Below are 21,580 nucleotides of genomic sequence, written 5' to 3' on the forward strand. Positions count from 1 at the left end.
AATAACTTGAGGCAGGACCTGGGTCAATAAACAGTTTGCAGCAGATCTTTGGCACAGCCGTACTGATAAATTTGCTGATAAAGACTTCTGTTGTTTCTTTGATTTAATTCCGTCGATAATTTTATTTCTTCATTCACCTTTCCTACCCTGCCTTTCCAGCTGAGCAGAGCCTCAGGGCAGACATATATATATATATACATATATATACAGATAAGAGGTTTTTTTGTATGTCCCAAATAATGCGGTCATAACATAGGAATATTTGCAATGTGCCAAGCAGGGTGTGCTTCTCTGTTTAATAAGGATTACTGATATATTTAAGAAACATATCTCAGGCTAAGTATTTAAATGAATGATTTAGAAGTTTATTGGGATTTACAGAATTTGAATATGTGCATTTTCCTGTCATTCAGGTAAGTATTTGTATTAAATAAGTGTCTGTGACTTGCCACCAAGAATAAACACAAAATAGCGATTTACCCAACTTTTGCACATTGAAGTTTTCACATGCATCATCTGTCCCCCTTGTAGGCATGGCAGACAAATTTAACTGTTGACATACACTGGGAGCATACGACTCAAACGTCAATGTTAAATATTGTTTTAAGGAAGACAGTTATTTTCAGAACAAAAGCAGCTAGAGGTTTAGTTAAAATCAGTTTAAAGTGCAAAATATTTGCATTTAATTTGATTTAGATGTTCGCTGAAAAGATCTCATTAAAAAAAAAACAACTCTGGGTTTGTAAGGCTGAAATTTTATTTGAAGCCTGGAGTGTTCCCTGATACAGGAACAGACGTTACCAGTTTTACAGTCAGACATACATTGGACTTTCTTCATTATTTCCTACAACTTTTTTTTTTTTTTTTTTTTAATACAGAGTACATTTTATTAACATGAAATTCATATTTTTAGAGTGGTGAGATCTGAAATAACAGCATTCAAGGGGCTGCTTAGACAGTATTACTCATTTGACACTGAAGGTTTTGTTTTAGTACACAGCATATAAAACCATTTCCTCAAGATATTTTGTGTTCAGCATAAAATATTAAAAATGTCTCATTTCCAAGAGATCTGGTGGGAGTTCATGACAGATGTGTTATATCTTTTTTTGAAATTTTTTGCAGCATTATTGAGTCTAATTAGCCACGATGATTTACCCATGACAGTATGAACTTCTTGAGAGGAAAGGAAAAGTGGAGCATCATCTTTGGAGCAAAGAATAAACACGTTTTTGGGGAGATAGCAGGGAGAGAAAGCCCCGATTCGAGGAGGTTTGCAACTGATGCCCACAAGTAGCCCTGGGAGCTTTCACTTATTTATGCACCACCATATGATCCATCTCTTTGCCTTCAGCACTACAAAACAGCCTGGGTACAAAGCGCTCTCCAGGTGTTAGCTCAGCAATCGTGTCACTACTCCTTATCTACCTCTTCTGACTCGTTTTGGAGGACAAATTACTACTGACGAACAGTGCCTGACTCCAAAAGCCTGCCACGGACAAGGGGAGGCACTCCTGAGCATCCCTTGGCAGCTGCCCCTCGCCAGGCCAGGAGCTCACTGGGGATGCTGTGAATCTGAACGTGAAGCTGCCCTTGTGGATGCCCCTGAGAGCTTTTCTTTTTGCCTGGAGGGCTTCTGCCTGCTTTTCTGCCACAGCACAAGCACCCTGGTGCCACCAGCCTCATCAGGGACAGGGACACAGCCCGGACCAGCAGCACCAAGGCTGGGCAATGAGGGAATCACTTGGGTTGGGTCACATGGGGGATGCTGCAGAAAGTTAGAATTTCTCAAGTTTCAATTAAAACATTTCCATTTTTTTTTCTTTTTCTTTTTTTTTTTTTCACCTGAGTGTAGCCCCATGTGGCAAGGTCAGCCCTTTCTGTGAATAAACAGCTCAGTCGCCTCCAGTATAGCTGTTATCTTCCTCAACAAGGGGAGACATTTGGCACAGCCTAAAGCTGGGGCACGAACCCTGGCTAAGCTTAAGACATTTATCTGACAGCATCAGCTGACACTCCACAAACACATTTGCTCTCCATGACCCCAGAGCATTCGTGATTAATCAAAAATGTATCTTGGATCTTGAGAACAAGCTACAAGCAGGCACACACAAAAAAGAATATGCTCTCGATCTCGCTTATCGACTCCAGAGGTATATTGAATTTAGAAATAGCAAATAGAATAAAATGATCAATATGTTCTCACTTGTCCATGGAAGAGCAAACTTTATCCCTCCAGCAACAAACATTGATCATGTAAATGTTCTGGAGCTGCTTTCAAGTAAAGAAAGCAAAGGCACCAGGATTTTCGGGGAGGGGTGCGGGACACAAAAGCCACCACTGTACGGGGGTGATCCCTCGGCTGGACAGCATGCAGGAGCGTGTCGAGGTGCCTGAACTGCCGCTGCTGCGGCCGCCTCCACCAGTGCACATTGCTAACATCCAGTCTGGGAAACACTGTGCCAAGCCATCTTAATAAAACATTATAGAGGGGACTTTAAAACTTAATGAAGGCACATAATCTGCTTCAGAGAAAACTCTCTGCCTTAATTTAAATGAGACACAGTTATAACATATCCCCTATGCACTGTTTACAATTTATAATTTATGTCTCAGTTCAAATACACTACTTTCTGCAGTCATCTGCTAAGTGATATGATTAGCATTTGAATACTGTAATATTCCGCTTCTCGATACTCAGAGTAATATGATGCAGTGCATTTCTATTTTAATACCTTTTTTTTTTATTCACTAATAAGCATACCAAGCTCTAATTAGTTACGAAGAAAGAAATCATGCGCCCCACCCAGTCTAATTTGAAAATGGTTATATCTCTGTAAAAACTCTCCACCATTTCACTTATTAAATCCCATTCTTTTCTGGTTACCTACTGCTCAGGCTACAAGCCGTTTGTGCTCATACAGCACCATCACTCTGCTACAGCACAACTACTGTATGTGCTCCGGTCCCTGTTGGCACGGCAAACAAACTTTCATTGCGTGTGTTCTCTATAAAATTGTGGTACTAATTAGAAGATATAAACTCACGCTGAGACATGATATGAATTGGCTTTATGCATCTACTAAGCTCACAGCAGTATTAGATTTATACTCTTGATGCCCTCAACTAATATTCAACTAGAAACTTGTAATTTTTTTAAGACCCGCGGAAGAATGAAACAGAAGTGACTGCGTCCCACTCACAGTGTCGCAGGACTATGGCAGCCCGCACTCTGCTGACACATATATCTATAACCAGCACACACAGAAATGACCCTTCTGCTTTTTCAGCAGGTCTGGGGACAGAGTACTGCATGGGGTGCTCACGGCCTCTCCCCACAGAGCAGGAACAGGGGCGCTGGGGGACAGAGTCCCTAGCACCTCATCGTCAGCTGCTGCTGGTAAAATCATCCAGCTATGTTCAACAAACAAACAAACAAACAAAAACCCATAAAAGCAAACTCAGAGGAGGGATTTGTGGGTCTGCCAGGACCAGGAAGGTGCCCAGGCACCCCAACTTCAACCTGATTAAAAATACTGCGTGAACACAGGTTTGTGACCACCCTGCCCAAACTCTTACAGCATGAACTGTGAACACTAGACATCACAGCTGTGTGTTTTGACATCCATGGTGAAAATGAGCAGAAAATCTAACTGTTCCATATCAAGAAGTATTTTTACTAGTGCTAATGCGCCTTAAATACCTTGTTCCACAGATGAGTGGCCTGGCACCTGCTGCATGAGAAATAGCCAATTACTGCTCAGTGTCTCTAATTTTCTGATTCAATTAGCATGCTTCAGAGCTTTCCAGTTTAATTGCAAACTACTTCACAGTTAGCTCTCTGATTAATCATTGCCCATCTGCAAGCCATCGCAAAACTTGGTGGAACAAATCTGTGTACTTTGGAATGCTGGGAGCTTAGCAAATCAAACTTGTTTTGGTATATAAAGCTTTAATTTTGTTTGCCCTTTTCAGCTGCACTTGTAAGAAGCTCTGTACTGATTAAACAGGAAGTCCAGACAATAATATGCTACATTATGCATATAATTACTGTAAATACAGGCGAGACTGTAGAAACATCATTTAAGGTTAGGTGATAACATGTATGGAGTAGGGGGTCATGAAAACACATTCGGAACCAATTTCTCCCCCATTATGACAGAAAGAGGGGGGTAGAGGGGGTGGAAACGGGGAAGCATGCAGACACCCGTGTCTCTGGAGGCATTTTTGCAAAACGAGGCTCCTGTACAACCACTGCATACTGCCTCTAACCTCCTTTGTAAAGGGGGCTGGTGCTTCTCCAAAACTTATCAGAAAGTTCGAAAAGTTATACTCTATTGATTTAATACCACGTCTCTACACTTTGTTTATTTACTTTAAGGTATTTGCTTATTTGTTTTAATTTATTTAATTCTATTTTAACTTAACTGCTGGACAGGCTCATAAGAGTGCCCAAATGTCATGGAGCTGCTGTTTTTTCTGCATTTTTCTGCAGTAACAATAGCAATATCCAGTGAACTAACACAGCTTCCCTATTTTAGAGCTGCCTTACTTGGATATACAAAAACTACCTGCCTGGAAGACTTCATTACGAAAGTACCAGTATGTCATACAGCAGGAAATTATCAAATACATGCAGAATTAACTACTTTGCATATACAAAGGTATACATGTAACTGAAGCCTACAGATTTCATGATTCATCTCAGCAGGCCTGAATTCCCAAGAAGATTTCAGAATGCACTACATTCAAAGTATTAGATGGGTGATTCACTTCTGCAGGATGCCAAACATCCCTGATCTGTATTAAATTCAATGAGATGCATTGGTGCCCAGCATCCCATGGCATCATGCTTCAAATACTTCCCTGAACTGGGGCCATAGCAAATATTTTAGTTTTCCAAATCCTGTACTTAAGAACAAGCCAATCTCCATCATAATCTACCTGCAGACTAATAAGAGAAATACTGTTATTGTAACTAAAAAGCTAAATCAGCTCAGTGATCTTCTCTAATCTTGAAAACAGACACAAATACTGTGAAACTATGGTAACAGCGCTTGGAAGATACCTGGTGACATCGCCAGAAAGCAGTACCTCCTGCATTGTGGCAGAAACACAACTACATGACTGAAACATGAAGGAACAGCTCTCTAAAGCTGTATTTCTGATTGCCAATATGCTGTCACCACACAGGCTGAAATTTGGGCTACTTCTTCGAAGTCCTTGGGTCCTGGTCTGAGTTTCAAATTAACAAAATCCATCTTTCTGTATCAGATGAGGCATGTGTGTCACCTTCCAAGGATAACCTTTGCAACTTCTCCATGATGAATAATAAAGTAATTGCAAACTCAAGGCAAAATGTCTTTGACTCTGTGACACACCAGCTCCTGCTTATCATTTGTTTTAATGCAGACATGGTGTACCTGAGTAGAGGATTTTTCCTGTAGCCTATACAATCAGATTACAGATTTGAGACATCTGTTTCAAGCCATGCTGAGGAGCAAGCTTCTACTCAGGGAAAAAAAGAACTGTCTTGCTGCTCTGTGGAGAACCCCATATTTTAGCAGTTCTGTATGTTTTGTTACCGTTGGTTTTTACTTTGTGTTTCTGAAATCATTGCAGCTTGTATTATCTTTGGCCTCTTCCTCTGAACAAGGAAAAGCAAAAGCAGTGAACTGCTTAATGCCTCAGACTCAGGTGTAGCAACATCCCCTGGCACATAAACTTGAGAGACCTCTCCTGAACCATCTCACAGACTATGTCACGTGGAGGCAAAGCAATGGGCACAAAACACAGGGTCTAGAGAAGACAAGGGACACGGCCATAAATCAAGGGTCCGGGCTGAGCTACAATTGAACCAGAAAACTGTTGCGAGGGGTCTGCAGCCCCATCCTGCAGGCTGCCAGCTCCGATGCTCAGGCCCTTTCTCTATATGAACATTTCCCATCCAAAAAATAAATGACACTTCCAGGGTAACTCTTCAGGCTGCTTGCCCCAAAATACAGTGTGGTACGGCACGCAGAAGGAAAAATGCTGGTGTGCTTTTATAGGGACCTGGTCTCTGTCTCTTGTGCTTGCAGCCCTTGTAGGGAAGGGGACTGTGCAGGCTGGGCTGAAAGTCACCTGCCTTCACATTCCCTCTGTGCCCTCACCCAGCCCTGACCTGGCTGTGACAGCTCCACCAGCTCCAGATCTGCCTCTTCCTTCCTGCTTCAGATCATCAAATTGCCATTGATGTTTTGTTCCCCTTTACTCCTGCATCATTTAAACTTTCCCTAAGATCCCCTGTAATTTCTCTTGTTATGCAACTCCCAGTTTATAATGTTTAATCTTTTTTACATAGGTTTTGGAAAAAAAAACACATAGCTTTGTTTGATTTTTTTGGATGTTTTTGTTTGCTTTCTTTAGGGAATATCCTAAGCCTCAAACATTTCTCTCTGTTCTGAATTGCACAGGGTGAGACAAATGTGTTAAAAACATGTGGGGAAATCCACTATTACTTATACTTCCTTTTTAAACCTTTTCCTCCCCTCCCCCCAAAGAAAAGACAAAAATTAAAATTCTAGGCATGGAGGAGGTCTCATTTCCCTTTATCACTGTCCCTCCCTGCACATACTTAATCTCTGCTTCACATGAGGAAGAAAGGCAAAACTTTTGTTTTTATTAGTTAGTTTAAGAAGTTTCAAGCCATGAGAAAGAGTGATTTTGACAAGAGACGCTATCTTCCCTCACTTCTTGTTTTTTCGGAAACACTCCTCTTCTTTCTACCTGGCCTTTTGAGATGACAGAACATGGGCAGGCTTTAGCAGGTCTGGGATGCAGCACTGGAAAGCTTTGTTCTGAAATGCTGCCCTGATCTCAACCTGGAAAACAATGAAGAAGGTTTAAAAAGGGGAACCTATTCCAGCCCAGGAAAAATGAAAAGGGGAAGGGCTCAAAACCAGCCCACCTCCCGCATGGTCCTGCAGACATGAGGGGTCCCACATGGTGGCAGGGATGGAGCTGGACCCGCACCGTGGGACTGGCTCCTGCCACGCCAGCATCTCCCTGTCCTAAATACACGGCTCCAGCAAGCGGGAGGATGTTAATTATTCAGAAATTACGTGACTTGAAGAGTAACTACAGAGGTAGTTTCCCAATGATGAGACTCCTATTAAGAAGTTTACTGAGAAATTTGAGACTTCATTAAGACTTATTCCCAAATGGTGCTGGTCCATCGAGGCTCTGGTAGGATGCAGTAACCTGCCTGTTGTCAGACATCTGTAGTTAAACCCAGGCTCTGATTACTGATCCCGCCTCTGCAGCTTTCTGCTGAGCTGCTCACGTAGAGAATTTCCCCAAATTTTGACCCAAGCACAGTGGCGGCAGCGCAGCCCACTTTGTTCCTTGCCAGGTATGATCATAGTAACATATTGGGGAGAAGAAATCAGAAAACATCCATAGATGAAATTTTCTAATAGTAAAATATAAACATGACCTCTCTTTTCCGTGTTATCACAGGCACCGAGTTACCACCGCTGTGTTAGTATACATGTGTTAAATATTTATACAGCTGAGGTGAAAATATAGTTCACTTGACAACTTGCACACTGCAGTGCCTACTTTTAGCAGAAACACTCAAGCTATTAGTCTCCAGCACAGAGCAAAAGAGAGTCTCAGATCATTTTTAAACCAGGAACCAAAAGGCATGGCTTTGCTGAGGTGTTTCATTTAACTGTGAATAAAAATTAGCATTCTAGCCAGTAAAGACTTGCCTGACTTCAGGTAAGGTCATCCAGTCCCTGGCTGGGAATGCAGGGGATATCCCGCAACAGAGAACTGATTTATTTCACCATCGTGATGCCCAGGTGCCACAGGGACAGGATTCCCAGGGAGAATCCTCTCTTAAAAAAAGGGAGAATCCTCTCCTAAAAAAAGATGAAAATGCTAGGTAAATGAAATCATAATACTTATGGAATAAGGGGCTGAATAAAAAGCATGGACACCTAGTGGGGATAGCAGTGGGTGAGCACAGATCCGCTCCAGCTGCTGATTCAGGCTGGTCACTGCTTTTGCTTTTCCCCCTGCAACAGAATAAATACGAAAACAAAAACAAAAACAAACAAACCCACAAACAAACCCACAAAACAGCATTTGCCCAGAACTGGGACAGTATTGATACATTTGTTTATGCATTTATATACAGCACTTTGCTGTACTTTTATTCATTTTAGTTGCTGCAAAGCCATTAATCTTATTTGGAACAATTACTTCAATTCAAGCCGTTCGCATTCACACCAACATAAACCTGATGCATTAAAATAAACTTGAAAATCAGCTGCTGTTGTGCATGTTGCAGAGGTTGTTTAATGCATCCATCCATGTATGTATGTAGATGCTTATGAATATCCGGCTGCTTTGAAAAGGACCCACTATGTTATTTCACCACAATTTGCATTGTTATAATAGGTTATTGACTGATTTTAGGTTTACGGGACTAAGGTAGTATTCAGTAATGACTCTGTGCTACAAGTTTATTGCAAGTGCCCAAGGTTCATTCACCCCAAGCAATTCAGTCAATAACCAATTTTTATACTTCTATCTCCTTCAAAATTCCAAACCAATAATCCCTGGCTTTTTTTTTTTTTTTAATTATTTCAGTATCAGACTAACATTTCCCATGGAAATCAATATGGGTGAGATCCATTAGCCAAAAATCTGCAGCACTGCAATGCAAACATATTAAAAATATTGATCTTTCAGGCTACTGATGTTTTGATTGACTTTAATGTTTGTAAGCAGCAATAACAGAATTTCAATGACTGAAACAAACTTTTGATTAAAATTATAGATTTTTAATTTTTTTTTTTCTATTTTGCTGTTTCAAAGGGTATCACATGGTTTACTTGTTTGCCTTAAATGATCATAGTAGTAAATACTTATTCAGTTTCTCATTTGTAAACACTATGGACTGCCACAGGTTACACATCTTCCAACCACTTCTGATGTTTCGGTTCCACTACACCAGAACCGTAACGCCAGCACGGCCAGGGCCAGATCCTCGCACTCTGCATGTTCCTGTCACCAGCAGTGACAGCAGTGTGGTCTCCCTCTTCCCTCTCCTGTAATTCTCCAACAAACTTCAGATGGTGTTTTCACAGCAGCTGGCTGTGATTTTGCTAAAGCCGTTTTCCGAATGCGCTCCTCCTTCCGGAAGAAATATCCCAGCTAAAATAAACAGATTCTCTGTGCTCTGGCTTTTTCTGTCTTGTGTTTGTTTCTTGTCTTGTTTCTGTCATATGCCTTCGTCTCCACAAAATCTGAGTGTCCCACAGCCTGGGTCACATTTACAGGATTAAGCAGCAGCACTCCTGCTTTAGGGATGGGGAGGCAAAGCACAGAGACATCTGGGGGCACATTCAGGCAAGCTAGCTTCTATGCATGTCCCAGAGACAGCTGGTGGCACCTCTGAAGGCTGAGGTTTGTCATCAGGAGGCACCGGCCCTGATGGGTAAGCAAGTGTAGGGAGACAGAAATGAAGAGGATTACAGTGAGGAGATGCCAAAGATGAGTCCATGCAACTTCTGTCCCCAGCGAAGCATGCTGGGCTCTGGTGCCGGCCTGGATACAGACCTACACATAAACAAGCACCTGGCAGAGAAGCTATGGCTATATCATTCTGTGTCCTGAGAGAGAGATGTGCCACCTGAGGTCCGTTCCTTGCTTGCATTTCCATGATTCAATATTGTGACAGCGTAAGCCCCATCCCTTCGGTCAGACTGGATTTCTTCTTGACCTTTCTGATTCAGGAAGGTTTGTTTTCTCTGTGCCTTTTACATTGCAACCAAGAGCCACTTGAGATGGCAGAGCTGAGCAGACAGCTGTAGACAAAAATATAAAAAAGCCTACAGATGGACCACCTGAACGCTTCTGCCAGTGTTTTTTATCACAACCCTCCTCCTGCAGACTCACCAGCTCTGCAGCCCCATCTGGCTCATGCGGCCAGCGGACAAAAACCACACCCAGACCACATGGCAGGACGGCAATTAAACATCAGAGATGTAGCACCCATGCAGAATGTAACACATCTGGCATCAAGGTACGTCTCCAGGACCAAAACCCTCTTGCAAAATCACTCCGGGTGGCTGGGAGTGATGCTGGGAGGGGAGCCAGGTTTGGCTGTGGCATGGGGAGTTTGGCTGACCCCAGCTATGCACAGTCAGGATGGGCTTTTTTAATTATTATTATTTTTCTTTTTCTTTTCTTTTTTTTTTTTTTTTAATCCACTGATACATGTAAGAAGTGAATTTTGCAAAGTAAATAGCCCCAGAACACACCACTATTTTATATCACCAATTCTAGTCCGAGCTACTGTCTGTCAGACTGAGAACATCTTGCCTTCTCCAGTCTAGCCTGCTGATGCATGGCACATCTTGCAAAACCTCAGTGTTTACATCTATTTTACTCAAATTCTGCGTAGCTCAGTTTGCAGACTAGTACTTGATGTATCTCATGGCTTTGTTATTATTGATCGCTCACTCTGAGACACTCAACACTTGTGTTTGAACAGGGCAAGCAGATCAGATTTTCAAGAAGCGACAGAGTTTTAGCACTCAACAGCAAATAAAACACAGGGTGCAAGCATAGAAATGGCAGAAATAATGGACTCTGTAACCCGATGGGATCAAAATAGCTCTGTGATAATCCGGCTCTGAAGCTGCAAGTGGCACAAGGAGAGGCAACCTAAACTGCATGACCTGGTCAGACTGAAGGGTGTCCTCTCCCCACTGTGGGCTGCTAAGGAAAGAGGCCCAGACTTGTCGTCAGCTGCCTGCTGTAGGCAGCACTTCTGTCTGCTGATGTACACTGAGTGCCTCACAACCTAAAACCACCTTTAAACAAGAATGTTTTGGACAAAGTGCTAACCATTTCACAAGCTGCAGACCACTTTGTAGGCAAGGAACTGGTGGGTGGGGAAGTTGCGCAGAACTGACCGTGACCATCACTAATGCTGGTGCCAGTCTGAGTCCTCAGGTGGCTTTAGATGACTGGAAAAATACACATAGACTGATAAAATAAGACTGAGAAAAAGTTATGAACTACAAAAATGTAAAGAAATGGAACTGGTGGCTGTCAAAGGGATTGGTAACACTGTGAGTGGCATTCTTTTGTATCAGTACTGCAAAAAATAATCAATTTATAAACCTCAAAACTGAAATACCTTGTGCTCCAAACCATTGCAGAACAGGCAGTCTTAGTACAAGCACTTCCGTGACAATATGCCTACACATGCTCCAAAAACCACTCCAGGCTGGGGAGCACATTTCAGGGCTCCAGCACACGAGCCTCCTGCAGACTCAGCTGCAGGGGCTGGAAGTGCTGCTGCTCCCCGCTGCTCGTCTGGCCCCTCTGCTGGAAGGGTGGCCCACCAGGCCGAATTAGTAGAAATGAGCACACCCAGAATGTTAGCACAAATGCACATTTTTTGCAGTGGAAGGATGTCAACTTACGGAAAAGTACCTGTGGGCATCACGGCTGCTGGGGAGTTAGTTGCTGCTCTCCCTCCCAACCCATTCATGGCTGAGGCTTATGAAGACATAATTGCCTATTGAAACATATTAATCCCAAATTTTGTAAGTAATTTCACCTATGAGACACAAACAACCCTGGCTTTGCCGCTGTCTGACCACTGGTGACACAGGCAGAAAGCTCTGTCTTGTGACCTGCTCTCCAAGTCCCTTGACACAGTACCTTCATTTCTAGTATTGCCTGGGACAGAATAAAAAATATTCACACTTCTCATCTATTTGCATATTCATCTTGTCCATCACAACAGAGAGACAAATTCAGAATATATTTTTTTAAGATTTCTCTTCAGCCTCTAGCTATAGGATTTGTTAGTGAGTTACATAGGCATGCAGCACTCTGTCACACGGCGCAGATCACCCTGGTTTTGTATCGTGCACACACACAGTGCTGTCCATCCCTTCATTGCCCACAGCAGACCGGGGTGAGCAGATGCTGCGGGTTCACTTGTGTAGGTGCAGTATGACCCAACTGAGCCCTCTGAGCTCAATTTTCTGTCTCCAGCTTTGGCTAAGGCACTTCTGCCTCCACAGACTCCTTAAACTTCAATTAATAATGACAAGAAGATAAAAATCATAAAATTAAAAAAAATCCTTTTCCTTTTAAATCTCTTCCTATTTCTGAGCCTTACCAATCTTCGCTGAAATATTCTCCAGCTTTTTTTTTTTTCCATGCCATTATCTGGACAAGTAGTTTGTGTTAAAAAACGCAAGACAGCAATTGGCCACGTCACAGCAGCAAATCTAAATAAAATACAGACCACCACCAATTCACTATAAAGCTATAAATGAGAAGAAAACAGTTGTCTACATTTGATATTTGCGATGCTGTACATTGTGGAAATCTTCATAGCTGCTGTGACAACTTGCTAATGTTCTGAGAAGACTATGCCATCTTTATATGCAAAACAACATATTCTACTATCAACACCTAATGCCATCATCCATGATCTTTAAATTGAATTAAATCAAAAGACAAGGAGGTACAACACACAGAAAAAGTAATGCATTTGGAATTTGCAAGTGCAGATTTGAGAAATTGCTCTACCAAGCCACAGCAATTGCTCCTTGTAATAAATTAGCTACATCCTTGGCAGACCAATTCCTCTTCCCACTAGATCCCTTAACGCCAACACTTTCATTTGTATATGCCAAATGGGTTTTAACCCTCTCCATGCTCCCGAGTTCAGTAAATCTCTATTAAAGGTATCTGCTCTCATCACCCTGTGAGAGAAGGGGCTAATCTCTGCAGTTTCTGTAGACAACAATCGCACATGGAGCAGTAAGAGGGAAAGAAACTGAAGACTGAAATTCCAGGGGAGCCTCGGGCACACCTAGGTGGGTGTCAGCAGATATGCCTCTTCTGCTCCTCCCTTGTAAGGCCATCCCATGCCAGATACAACAAGGCACAGTGCTGTGGTCCCAGGGCTGGTAGCCTCCTGGCAGGGCACCTTGTGGCACGGAGATAAAGGCAGTAGGCATGGGCCACATGACTCCAGGTCTGTCTTGAGAGCCTGAGGGAAAGAGCTCTTGGGGAAGAGCCAAATTCAAAAGCAACCCAAACTGTTGCTGTCCTTGCCAGAAGCACGTGCTCTGCTACCAAACTAAATTACGCAGGACGCCCCGAAAAGCAGGCAGACTCGTGCTGAACACCTCTGTGACTGCACTGAGTGAGTCTCCTTGCTCAGTCAGGGAACTAATGGTAAAGCCCCACAAGGTGTTGGGCACCTTCTAAGAATGCTCAGGATCCTCATGTCCCAGTGGTACTGAGAAGTGATGGGAACGCTGGGTGCTCAGCAGTTTCAGGACTGATTCATTAAATCATACTAGACTGATAAAGAGGAGGCATATTTTGAATTAACAAAGCAACTATAGATAAAACCTTCAGGGACAAAATGCCTTCTCCTATTTAATCTTAAAAAAAAAAAAAGGGGAGAATTAAAATGTAGCTGCGTTTACCGAGTATTGTATCAGCCTATAATGCAAAGAATCCATTAGAGATTCAGAAATTCTTAAACAAACTACGGGCTTTCAGAATTTTTTGCAGTTGGGTTTTCATGGCAAACCTTGAACACTGAAATAGGAAAAGAACTTAAAACTGTAATAAAAGAGGTTATGACACAAATACAATTAAAAAAAACCACCACTTTTTGGCACTGAAGCATATGCTCTGCCCCCTGCAGCTAAAAGTCACATACTGAGAGTGTTTGTTCTGTCAAGAATTACTAGTTTCAAGCGTGGCTGGTGATTTTGGACAGTAGCACTTCAGAAACCTTCAATCTGGCACTTTTATCACTGCACATTTATTAAAGCATCCCCACCGTCCAAACTCCCAGGAGTTTGGGGATCTGACCTCTGGGAAAAAAGAAAAAAAAAGGTTCCTGAGACACTGTTTTGATCGGATCCGTATTTTTTTTTTTTTTTCTTCAGCCAGATCATTATTCCAAACCATTCCTTGATTCTTCAGAAAAAGTAGTAGATGCAAGAATGCTTCACTCCTTTCTTTCCTGGGAACAGACTGGCAATGAAGCTGGCCAGAGCCCACACAATTGCTGCTAAAGGTGCTAGTGTTCTCAGCAAAGAATTATTTGCAAGCTGTAAGATTAGAAGCAAACCGATCAGCAGAATTTATTTTAATGTAATCCATTGCACTTCACTTGCCCCAAGATGTTCTGGAATTAGCATGAATACAAGGAAGAGTTCACTGTTTACTCTTATGCATTTTACTATGCAATACAAAGTGTTTGTTTATTTAGTACAAATAACATTAGCTATAAATGCATCTTTTCTTTTTCTTTTTTTTTTTTTTTTTTTTTCCTGGTTAGTAAATTCACAAAGCCATCCAGATTTCAATCTGTTTGCTGTATGTATGTATTAAATGAATTTGTAAATGGAGTGTTCATAAATGTTTTACTAAGGCTTATTTGTTATTCCCAGTATGCAATTGCCACTCTAAGCAGTCATATATTTGTTTTACTCCCTGACTGTGTACATTTTGGACATCAAAACCAGTAACAGAGGGTAGTATCCTCCTGGTTAACACTTCCTAACAGACCTATTTTTGCTCTGAGATGTCAAACTGGGGAGGAAGCTGTTATCAGTAGCTGTCATTTCTCCCTCCGCATCGTGCCAAAGCCAACAGGTAATTTTACCCAACACACATGCCAGAAAACAAAGCTCAAAACTCTCATCCATGTATTGTTTTTGCAAACATCCAAAAAAATACTTCTATTTGCCATTACTTAAGCAGCTTTGTACATGCTAAGTACAGTCTTCAGTATATCTTCAAAAAGACAGTAAGGGTGCTTCCAAAATTACAGAAACAGCTTAAAAATGATGAACCTGAGAATCTGAGTGCAATCTGAATTTTCATTCCTTGAGGTTTTAATTTTTTTTCTGCCTGTTCATACAGTCATAGACCAGCAAGCATGAAAGAGATGTCTCTAGGTCATACACTCCATGCCCTGATCCATGGCAAGATCATCTGCACCTATGTCAATTTCTGGCAAACGTCTGCGTATTTGACCTGCCCTTACACACCTCCAGTAAGAGAGGCCTGTATGCAGTATCCTCCAGCCAAACCATCAGAAAGTTTCTCTTAAACTCTAACCTAAAATTGCCCTGCTGCAGTTTTATCACTTTTTGTACTATTTACCAAGTGTGCGGAGAACAGACTGTTCCCCTCTTCTTCGCGGCAGTCTTTCGCACACTTGATGATTTGCACCATGTTCTTTCTTTCAACCCTCTTTTTTTAGGCAAAGCCTTCTCAGGTCGTTCAACCTTTTTCAGAAGGCCACGTTTTCTAGGCTTCTCATCATGTTTGAGGCTTTCTTTTGGAGGCTCTCCAGTTCCTACTCCTCTTCCATCAGCTCTGCTTCTCGTCCTGGCTGAAGCCTCACCTGTTTGGCAAGCTGTAGGCTACGACCTTTCAGGAAAAGGCTCATCTTTTCTGCAGCAACATGTCTTTGTTGACTTATTCTCTGTCTGCTGCTGAAAATGGTAGTGGTTTATTCTCTGGGGGGAAAGGGAACTATTGCTTGACTCTAGCTCTTGTGATCCACTCTGAAGCCTCTGATAAATTCACCCCTGTACAAGCCACACTCCTCTTCTTCAGGGTCCTACTTCTGCTAGATCTGGATCAAAATCTGTCATCGCTGTGATCCCAGTACTGTGTGACACGCAGTAGGAGCAGTCAGGAGCAGTTGTACTTTCATGTTTCGTGGCAGTTGATAGGAAGAAAGGCTGTCCCTCAAAGAGGGACTGAAGAGCAGCTGCTTCCTATGTCAAGGCAGAGGTAGTGCTGGTGCCGCAGTGCCGCTGGCAGCAGCACTGCCTCCCTTGCCTCTGCGAGTACCCAGCAATGGAGCAAAGTCTTTAATTTCCTTTGTGAGCAATCCAGAAAGTTACCTAACTCATTAAGAGGCAGGCAAACTCTGGTATCTTCTGCCATGTGCTCCAGAAGCTAAGCTAACTACTGAGCAGGGGCCCTGAAGTTTCCTTCTGCTGGAAAAAGACACTGCTCCAGCTCCTGTGCTTTATTGCTTTTCGTTGCCTTGCACTAGTCTACACAATTAGCCCAACAGAAAGAGTCCCTGGACAGCAATTGAGGAGCAACGCAGGTACTCACGTGGCAGAAACTTTGCATAAAGCCTCCCTGTAACTGGAACGAGTTGAGGAAATAGGAAGGCACGAAGACAGCTAGTCCTAAATGTGGAGAGTGATGGATTTTGCAGACCTGTCTCAGCAGTCTTTTCCACCCAGCTCTGACAGCTGGATCAGAAGACAGAATCTGATACTGCTTCTTTTTTTTTTTTTTTGTGGAGGAAAAGACATCGAAAAACGTCCCATTGCTTCAGAGTAATGGCATGCCATTATGCTAGAGATGAAGCTTTCTACCAGCTCAGGAAATGCGAATAATGCCATAGTGATATACACAGCCAATACTTGATTTTTTTTTTTTTTTAATTATTATTATAAATAAAAGCAAAGAGCCTGGAATGATTAGAGTATGTCAGAAAAGAGTTGCGTGACAGCTATACAGGGAAAATACACTCTGCATGAAACCTACAAAAACATTATTTGCAACCAGTAGATGAGGTCACCTTTATGCCAGCAGAACCACCCTCCATACCTCACCTGCTGGAAATAAAATCAGGGCACAGTCAGAAGTTATTGCATGATAGATGGTAGATATTAAAGGGCCACCAGAACAGGAGAAAACCCCTACAGTTAAATGCTGAAATCTGCAAGAAACCGAAAGGGGTGACATTCAGACTCAGTTTTCTTAAGCATATGCCTTTTCTGTAGAAAATCTTGGAGACTGAGATGAAGACTGAGTCCCTAACGTGAGGATCTATTTCTTGTCCTGAGGATCCATTCACCACCATGCTGGCACTGCAGCACACAGCTAAGTGAATCAGCCGTCTCTCCAAAACTCAAAAGCTAGAAGTCTGCATTGCCTTGTCCCAACACACTATAACCTTGCCAGAGACAAATACGTGTACTGTAAACACATATTTAGCTATTGACTGCAAGAATAGGAAACCAACTCTGACCTTGTACCTAACCACAAGGACCATGTGTCAGCGAGATTTATGTGTGTGCATGTGTTGTGTTATCATTTATTGTTGTTCTTATGTAAATAGTGTTTTGTTTAGCATTATTGCCTTGCTAACTCTGGTCCTTACGGCTTTATTAATCTTTCTTAGTTAATAAAATAAGCACCTGAATGAAGCAAGGGCTCATCTATTTCCCCAGCACAACCACACCCCAGCTAATCTATCTGCTGTCACAGCACTCCACTCTGAAAGCTGGTGGGAAGCATGGGGGCAGAAGGGCTGTGAAGCTCCCAAGAGCTGCACATCGATCCTGGTGGTTCAGCTCCGCAGCACCAGGCTGCCCCTGCAACACCCATTACGATGATCATGCTCACAACCATAATTCATTACGGGTGGAGACTATCGGAGAAGAGCATTGGTGAGTAGTGGGACACAGAGAGAGCAAATTAACTCCACTCCTGTGGACCGCAAAGTTCAGAAAGACACAGCCTGTTACCTCCACGCAGAAAGTCTGTAAGAGCAGCAAGTACATAAGGAAGGTGAACAGATCAATGCTTCCTTACATAAACATCAGGGATCAGCACAGGTCAGGAAAATTTAAAAATCACTGCAAGTCTGTTGGCTTACAAGTCTCCTAGAAGTCTGGAAGTATATGGAGATGCAAATTTCCTGGCAAAATATAGGGAGTGTATGAAGCAAACAACATGGGAAACTAGGATATACGGGCTCTGCAGAGAGTCAGTTTTTGGACCTCAGCTCTTCGGTTCTTGGCTAATACGTATATGCAAAATAAGAAAGAAAAGTTCATCCCATTTATCCCACCTAGAGACAGATGTCTCACACAGACATGAAGTATCTGCCAAAAGAGCTTCCAAAACTTTCTGGAAGATGTTCGTCATAGAGGAAGAGAACATGTATGATTTAGTACAGACAAACAATTAAAACAAAGTTAATCTGAAATAAACAAAAATTAACAAATCCACCTCCACACCAGTCCAGCCCATACTAAGTCTCTCCTTCCACATGTAGGAGGAATTGAAGGTGAGACAACAGCATGACAGGGCAATACTGCTTAAGAGTGATAAACTGATGCTCCCTGCTCATAACCTGTTTTTAATTTTTAAGAAAGAAATCAATAAGTGCAGATAAAACACAGAAGGCTGTAATCCCTGTGAGTAATCTTGTCACAACATGTGTTACTGTAGTTCTACACTTTTACCTTTGCACTTTGTTGTGTGTAACAGAGCAACATAATTAACCACTGGTAGGTAGTGTTTACGTTAGTTCTCAAAAGGTTAAGAAGCTGATTATAGCTAAAATCAGCTTTGCCTGGGGCTTCAGTGGCTCTGTGTAATCAAATTAGACAAGCAGGGCACAGTGTCACCTAACACAAACCAGTGGCACTTTCTTCTCTGCTTTGACCTTTTTCATTAGATGAGCAAGCCAGGTTTTAGCTTATTCCAAACATTTTGAACAGATTAGTTCCCAGTAAACTCCAAGCGATAAGCCAGGCATTAGTGCACACTGTTTTTGTAGGTGACTCGGTGAGACTGCACTCAGGAGATTATTTGGGGGTAGCGCCAGCTTTGCTTTCCCCTGAAATTAACCTTTTGGTTTACATTTTTATTTTGATGGGAACTGTTTTTTGAAGGTGAAAAGCAATAATTTCAAATCCCTAAATACCCTCGATCACTTTCTTTGTCTTGGACATTTTAATGTTTTGATTTTAGAGATGGAGAGTGGTTTTCCAAATCCAACACCAAACAGAAAACTTCATAAACACGGTAGATAATGCATTAGCATTTCTGAGAAGCCACAGGTAATGCGTTCGGCAGAGTTACGGCTCAGCCACGCGACGCAGCCACTGTACTCTTTGAAGTCAAGCAAGGTGAATGGTATAATGGAGGAGTTTAAGGAGGTTTAATAATGTAGAGAGAAGAGCAAACCAGCCTCACATCAGAAGAGTGCTTTCTGCACAGCTACACTGTAACTACATTTAAATGCAGACTGCAGTGCCGGTAGCTTCCATAATCTCAGGATCTTTGAACATAAAGGGAAAAAAAGATTAACCAGGCAAAGAATATACACAGAAAAATAATGGCAAATTTAGATAAAAAAATCTGCAAGTTAAAAATGCAGCATGCTCTTCTGAATTTTATACACTAACATAAAAGACAGCGGCCAACTATATTTGTTGAATCTTTACATATTTGTTCCCCAACTTCAGCGGCAGCTCTGCCTGTTCAGGTACTGTAGCCAAGTTATGGGGAGTTTACGCTGTGAAAACAAGCAGGCATGTGAAACAATAGCTTCTGCAGATGATTCGTGCTTACTCGTTTACAGATAATAAAATCAAAACTTGTTATTTTAATTGATTTAGTCATAAATACAGAGTTACAGAATTCAAGTCTCTGTACTTGCACAGTCCGATGATTCCTGCTAATCCAGCAGTACTTAACAAATTCACATGTGGTTAGCTTGCCTTGCCATAGCTGTAGATCACATTTCCATGCTGCAAGCTGTGCAGAAAAAATCAATATGCCAAGTTTAACATACGGACAAGAAACATGATGTCCTCCTATATTTTCAATGAACTTCAAATGACTGTGCTGTTCCTATTCTACAGCATATTTGAGGGAAAGGCATTCTTGAGGAAGAAGAAAGATCTATCACACAGTGAAATACACAAAAGCATGACTCATGGAATCACACCTGGCTCTATCGTAACAATGTACTTCAAATAGTATGGCATTATGATTGCCTCCTCCTGCCTTTACACTTCTAAAGCAGTGGCCTGCCCTTCAGACAGAACACACGCTCGCCATGCCCGTCACGTTTAGCAGTGAGTCCCTGCTGCCTCGTACAGCTCTGTAACGTGGGGGGGACAGCAGTCCTTCCCCCCCAGGCTGCCAGAGCCCTGTCTCCCTTCCCTGCACATCCCGTGACCCGCGGCCCAAGGCTGGCACCGCATGGCGGCTCCTCCACAGGCCCTGGTGGCCGATGGCGCCCTGTAGGCCTGATGGCGGTGGCTAAAGGCCTCTTTGCCAGCAGCAGAAGGACAAAGGGGATGACTCGAAACCCTTGCAAAGACAGTGGGGGTGTTTCCAAAATGTGAGGCTAGGCAGGGAAGCAGAGGGATCGTCAGCTCTTTCACCGGTAATTTCTCTTCATTGCAATGAGCGGCTGTAAATGGATTAATGGCATTTAGCTCTAGAGAGCATGTCATTGATCTGCACCGAACATATAAACTGTTATATAAAACACACTCAAAGACTTGCGCTTGTTCCTAACTTTCTATTAATATGTCATTTGCAAGACAAATTTTATTCAGAGATTAATGTACCATTTTAAAAACCGTAGGCATAAAACTCCCAATCAGGAAATAACAATGTAACAATTTTAAGTGTTGAATAATATTAATACTGGAATAAATTACAATTTCAGTACATTTTAGCCTTCTTTTATCAGTTCAGAGAATGTAACGTAGTCCCACACATGAGTTCTTTCACACAAATGAGTTCTTTCACGGACTCCAAAAATATCAGATACATAAACTTTACTTCCACAGTCTCCCCTGATAATGCAGGAGAATTGATAATTTTGTGGCAATGAATGGTGATCACTGCCCAGTATCTACAGACTGCTTCAGGTGTAATGTGCGGATGTGTGTGAACGTATGCCCCTTTGCAAATCAGAGGACGCTACAGAGCACAGATGAGAGCCAACCTCGAGATACGCGATGCTGAAGTGATGATGGTACTGGCGTCCCAAGGCAGTTCTGCCTGTGCCAAGCTACCAACAGTGCAGACTTTGTCCATCCGTCAAGACTCCTGTACAGGGCTCCCGGTTTGATAGCTAACATCTGGATCTAAATAATGGCCTACACAGCTTGCTCACTTCACTTGGGGGCTTTTATGGGGGGTTGCAACATGGTCAGGAAACTTCCTCCACACAGACAGCTTCATTAGAGCTGGCCAAATGAGACTGTGCATATGCAAATCACTGCTGAGTTTGTACTAGATCTTTAACATCTTAATGCCTCCATTTGCTTTTTTCCCCTGACTTTGACATTGCTTCACTGTGAACAGCTATATTTAATTTACAAGTTCTTTTTTTTTTTTTTTCCCCTTTTCTTTTTTTTTTTTTCCCCTCCCCAAAACCAGGAGGCAGGAAGTAGATGGGTGTAACTTGCAGAGGCAGCTGAGATGAGCTGCTGGCAGGGTGAAGTGGTAGGTTTTAGTAATAGCTGGAAGCTGTAAGAGGTTCTGAGCTTTGAAGTCAGTGCAGCTTTGATGTACTGCTCCCATAGTTAATCGCAAGATAGTCTTGAAAGAAAAAGATTTCCCAAATACCATCCAAGTGTCATTGCTTGTGAAATCCTTGAACGATTTTTTTTTTCCTAGTGAACTTTAAATCTAACAGTGGGCTGCTCTCACTGCCTCTCAGTCACTCTTAAAG

The 21,580-nt window shown here is 42.3% G+C and overlaps 1 protein-coding gene across 4 annotated transcripts in view; it reads right to left on the reverse strand.

The window, feature by feature from the left end:
• The window catches only part of ARB2A (ARB2 cotranscriptional regulator A), a 253,767-nt gene that overhangs the window by 27,078 nt on the left and 205,109 nt on the right, over nucleotides 1–21,580 (reverse strand). The window contains exon 11 of one of the 4 annotated variants that reach the window (XM_082783045.1): nucleotides 6,641–6,863. The exons of the other annotated variants lie outside the window; for them this stretch is intronic. Within the exon in view, the coding sequence (XP_082639171.1) occupies nucleotides 6,859–6,863 (5 nt within the window). The 3' untranslated portion in view covers nucleotides 6,641–6,858. Of the gene's footprint in view, nucleotides 1–6,640; nucleotides 6,864–21,580 lie in introns of those variants that run through there. 4 annotated transcript variants of the gene reach the window in all.

This window comes from Aythya marila (genome assembly GCF_965140915.1).
Source record: "Aythya marila genome assembly, chromosome: Z".
NCBI classification, from domain to species: domain Eukaryota; kingdom Metazoa; phylum Chordata; class Aves; order Anseriformes; family Anatidae; genus Aythya; species Aythya marila.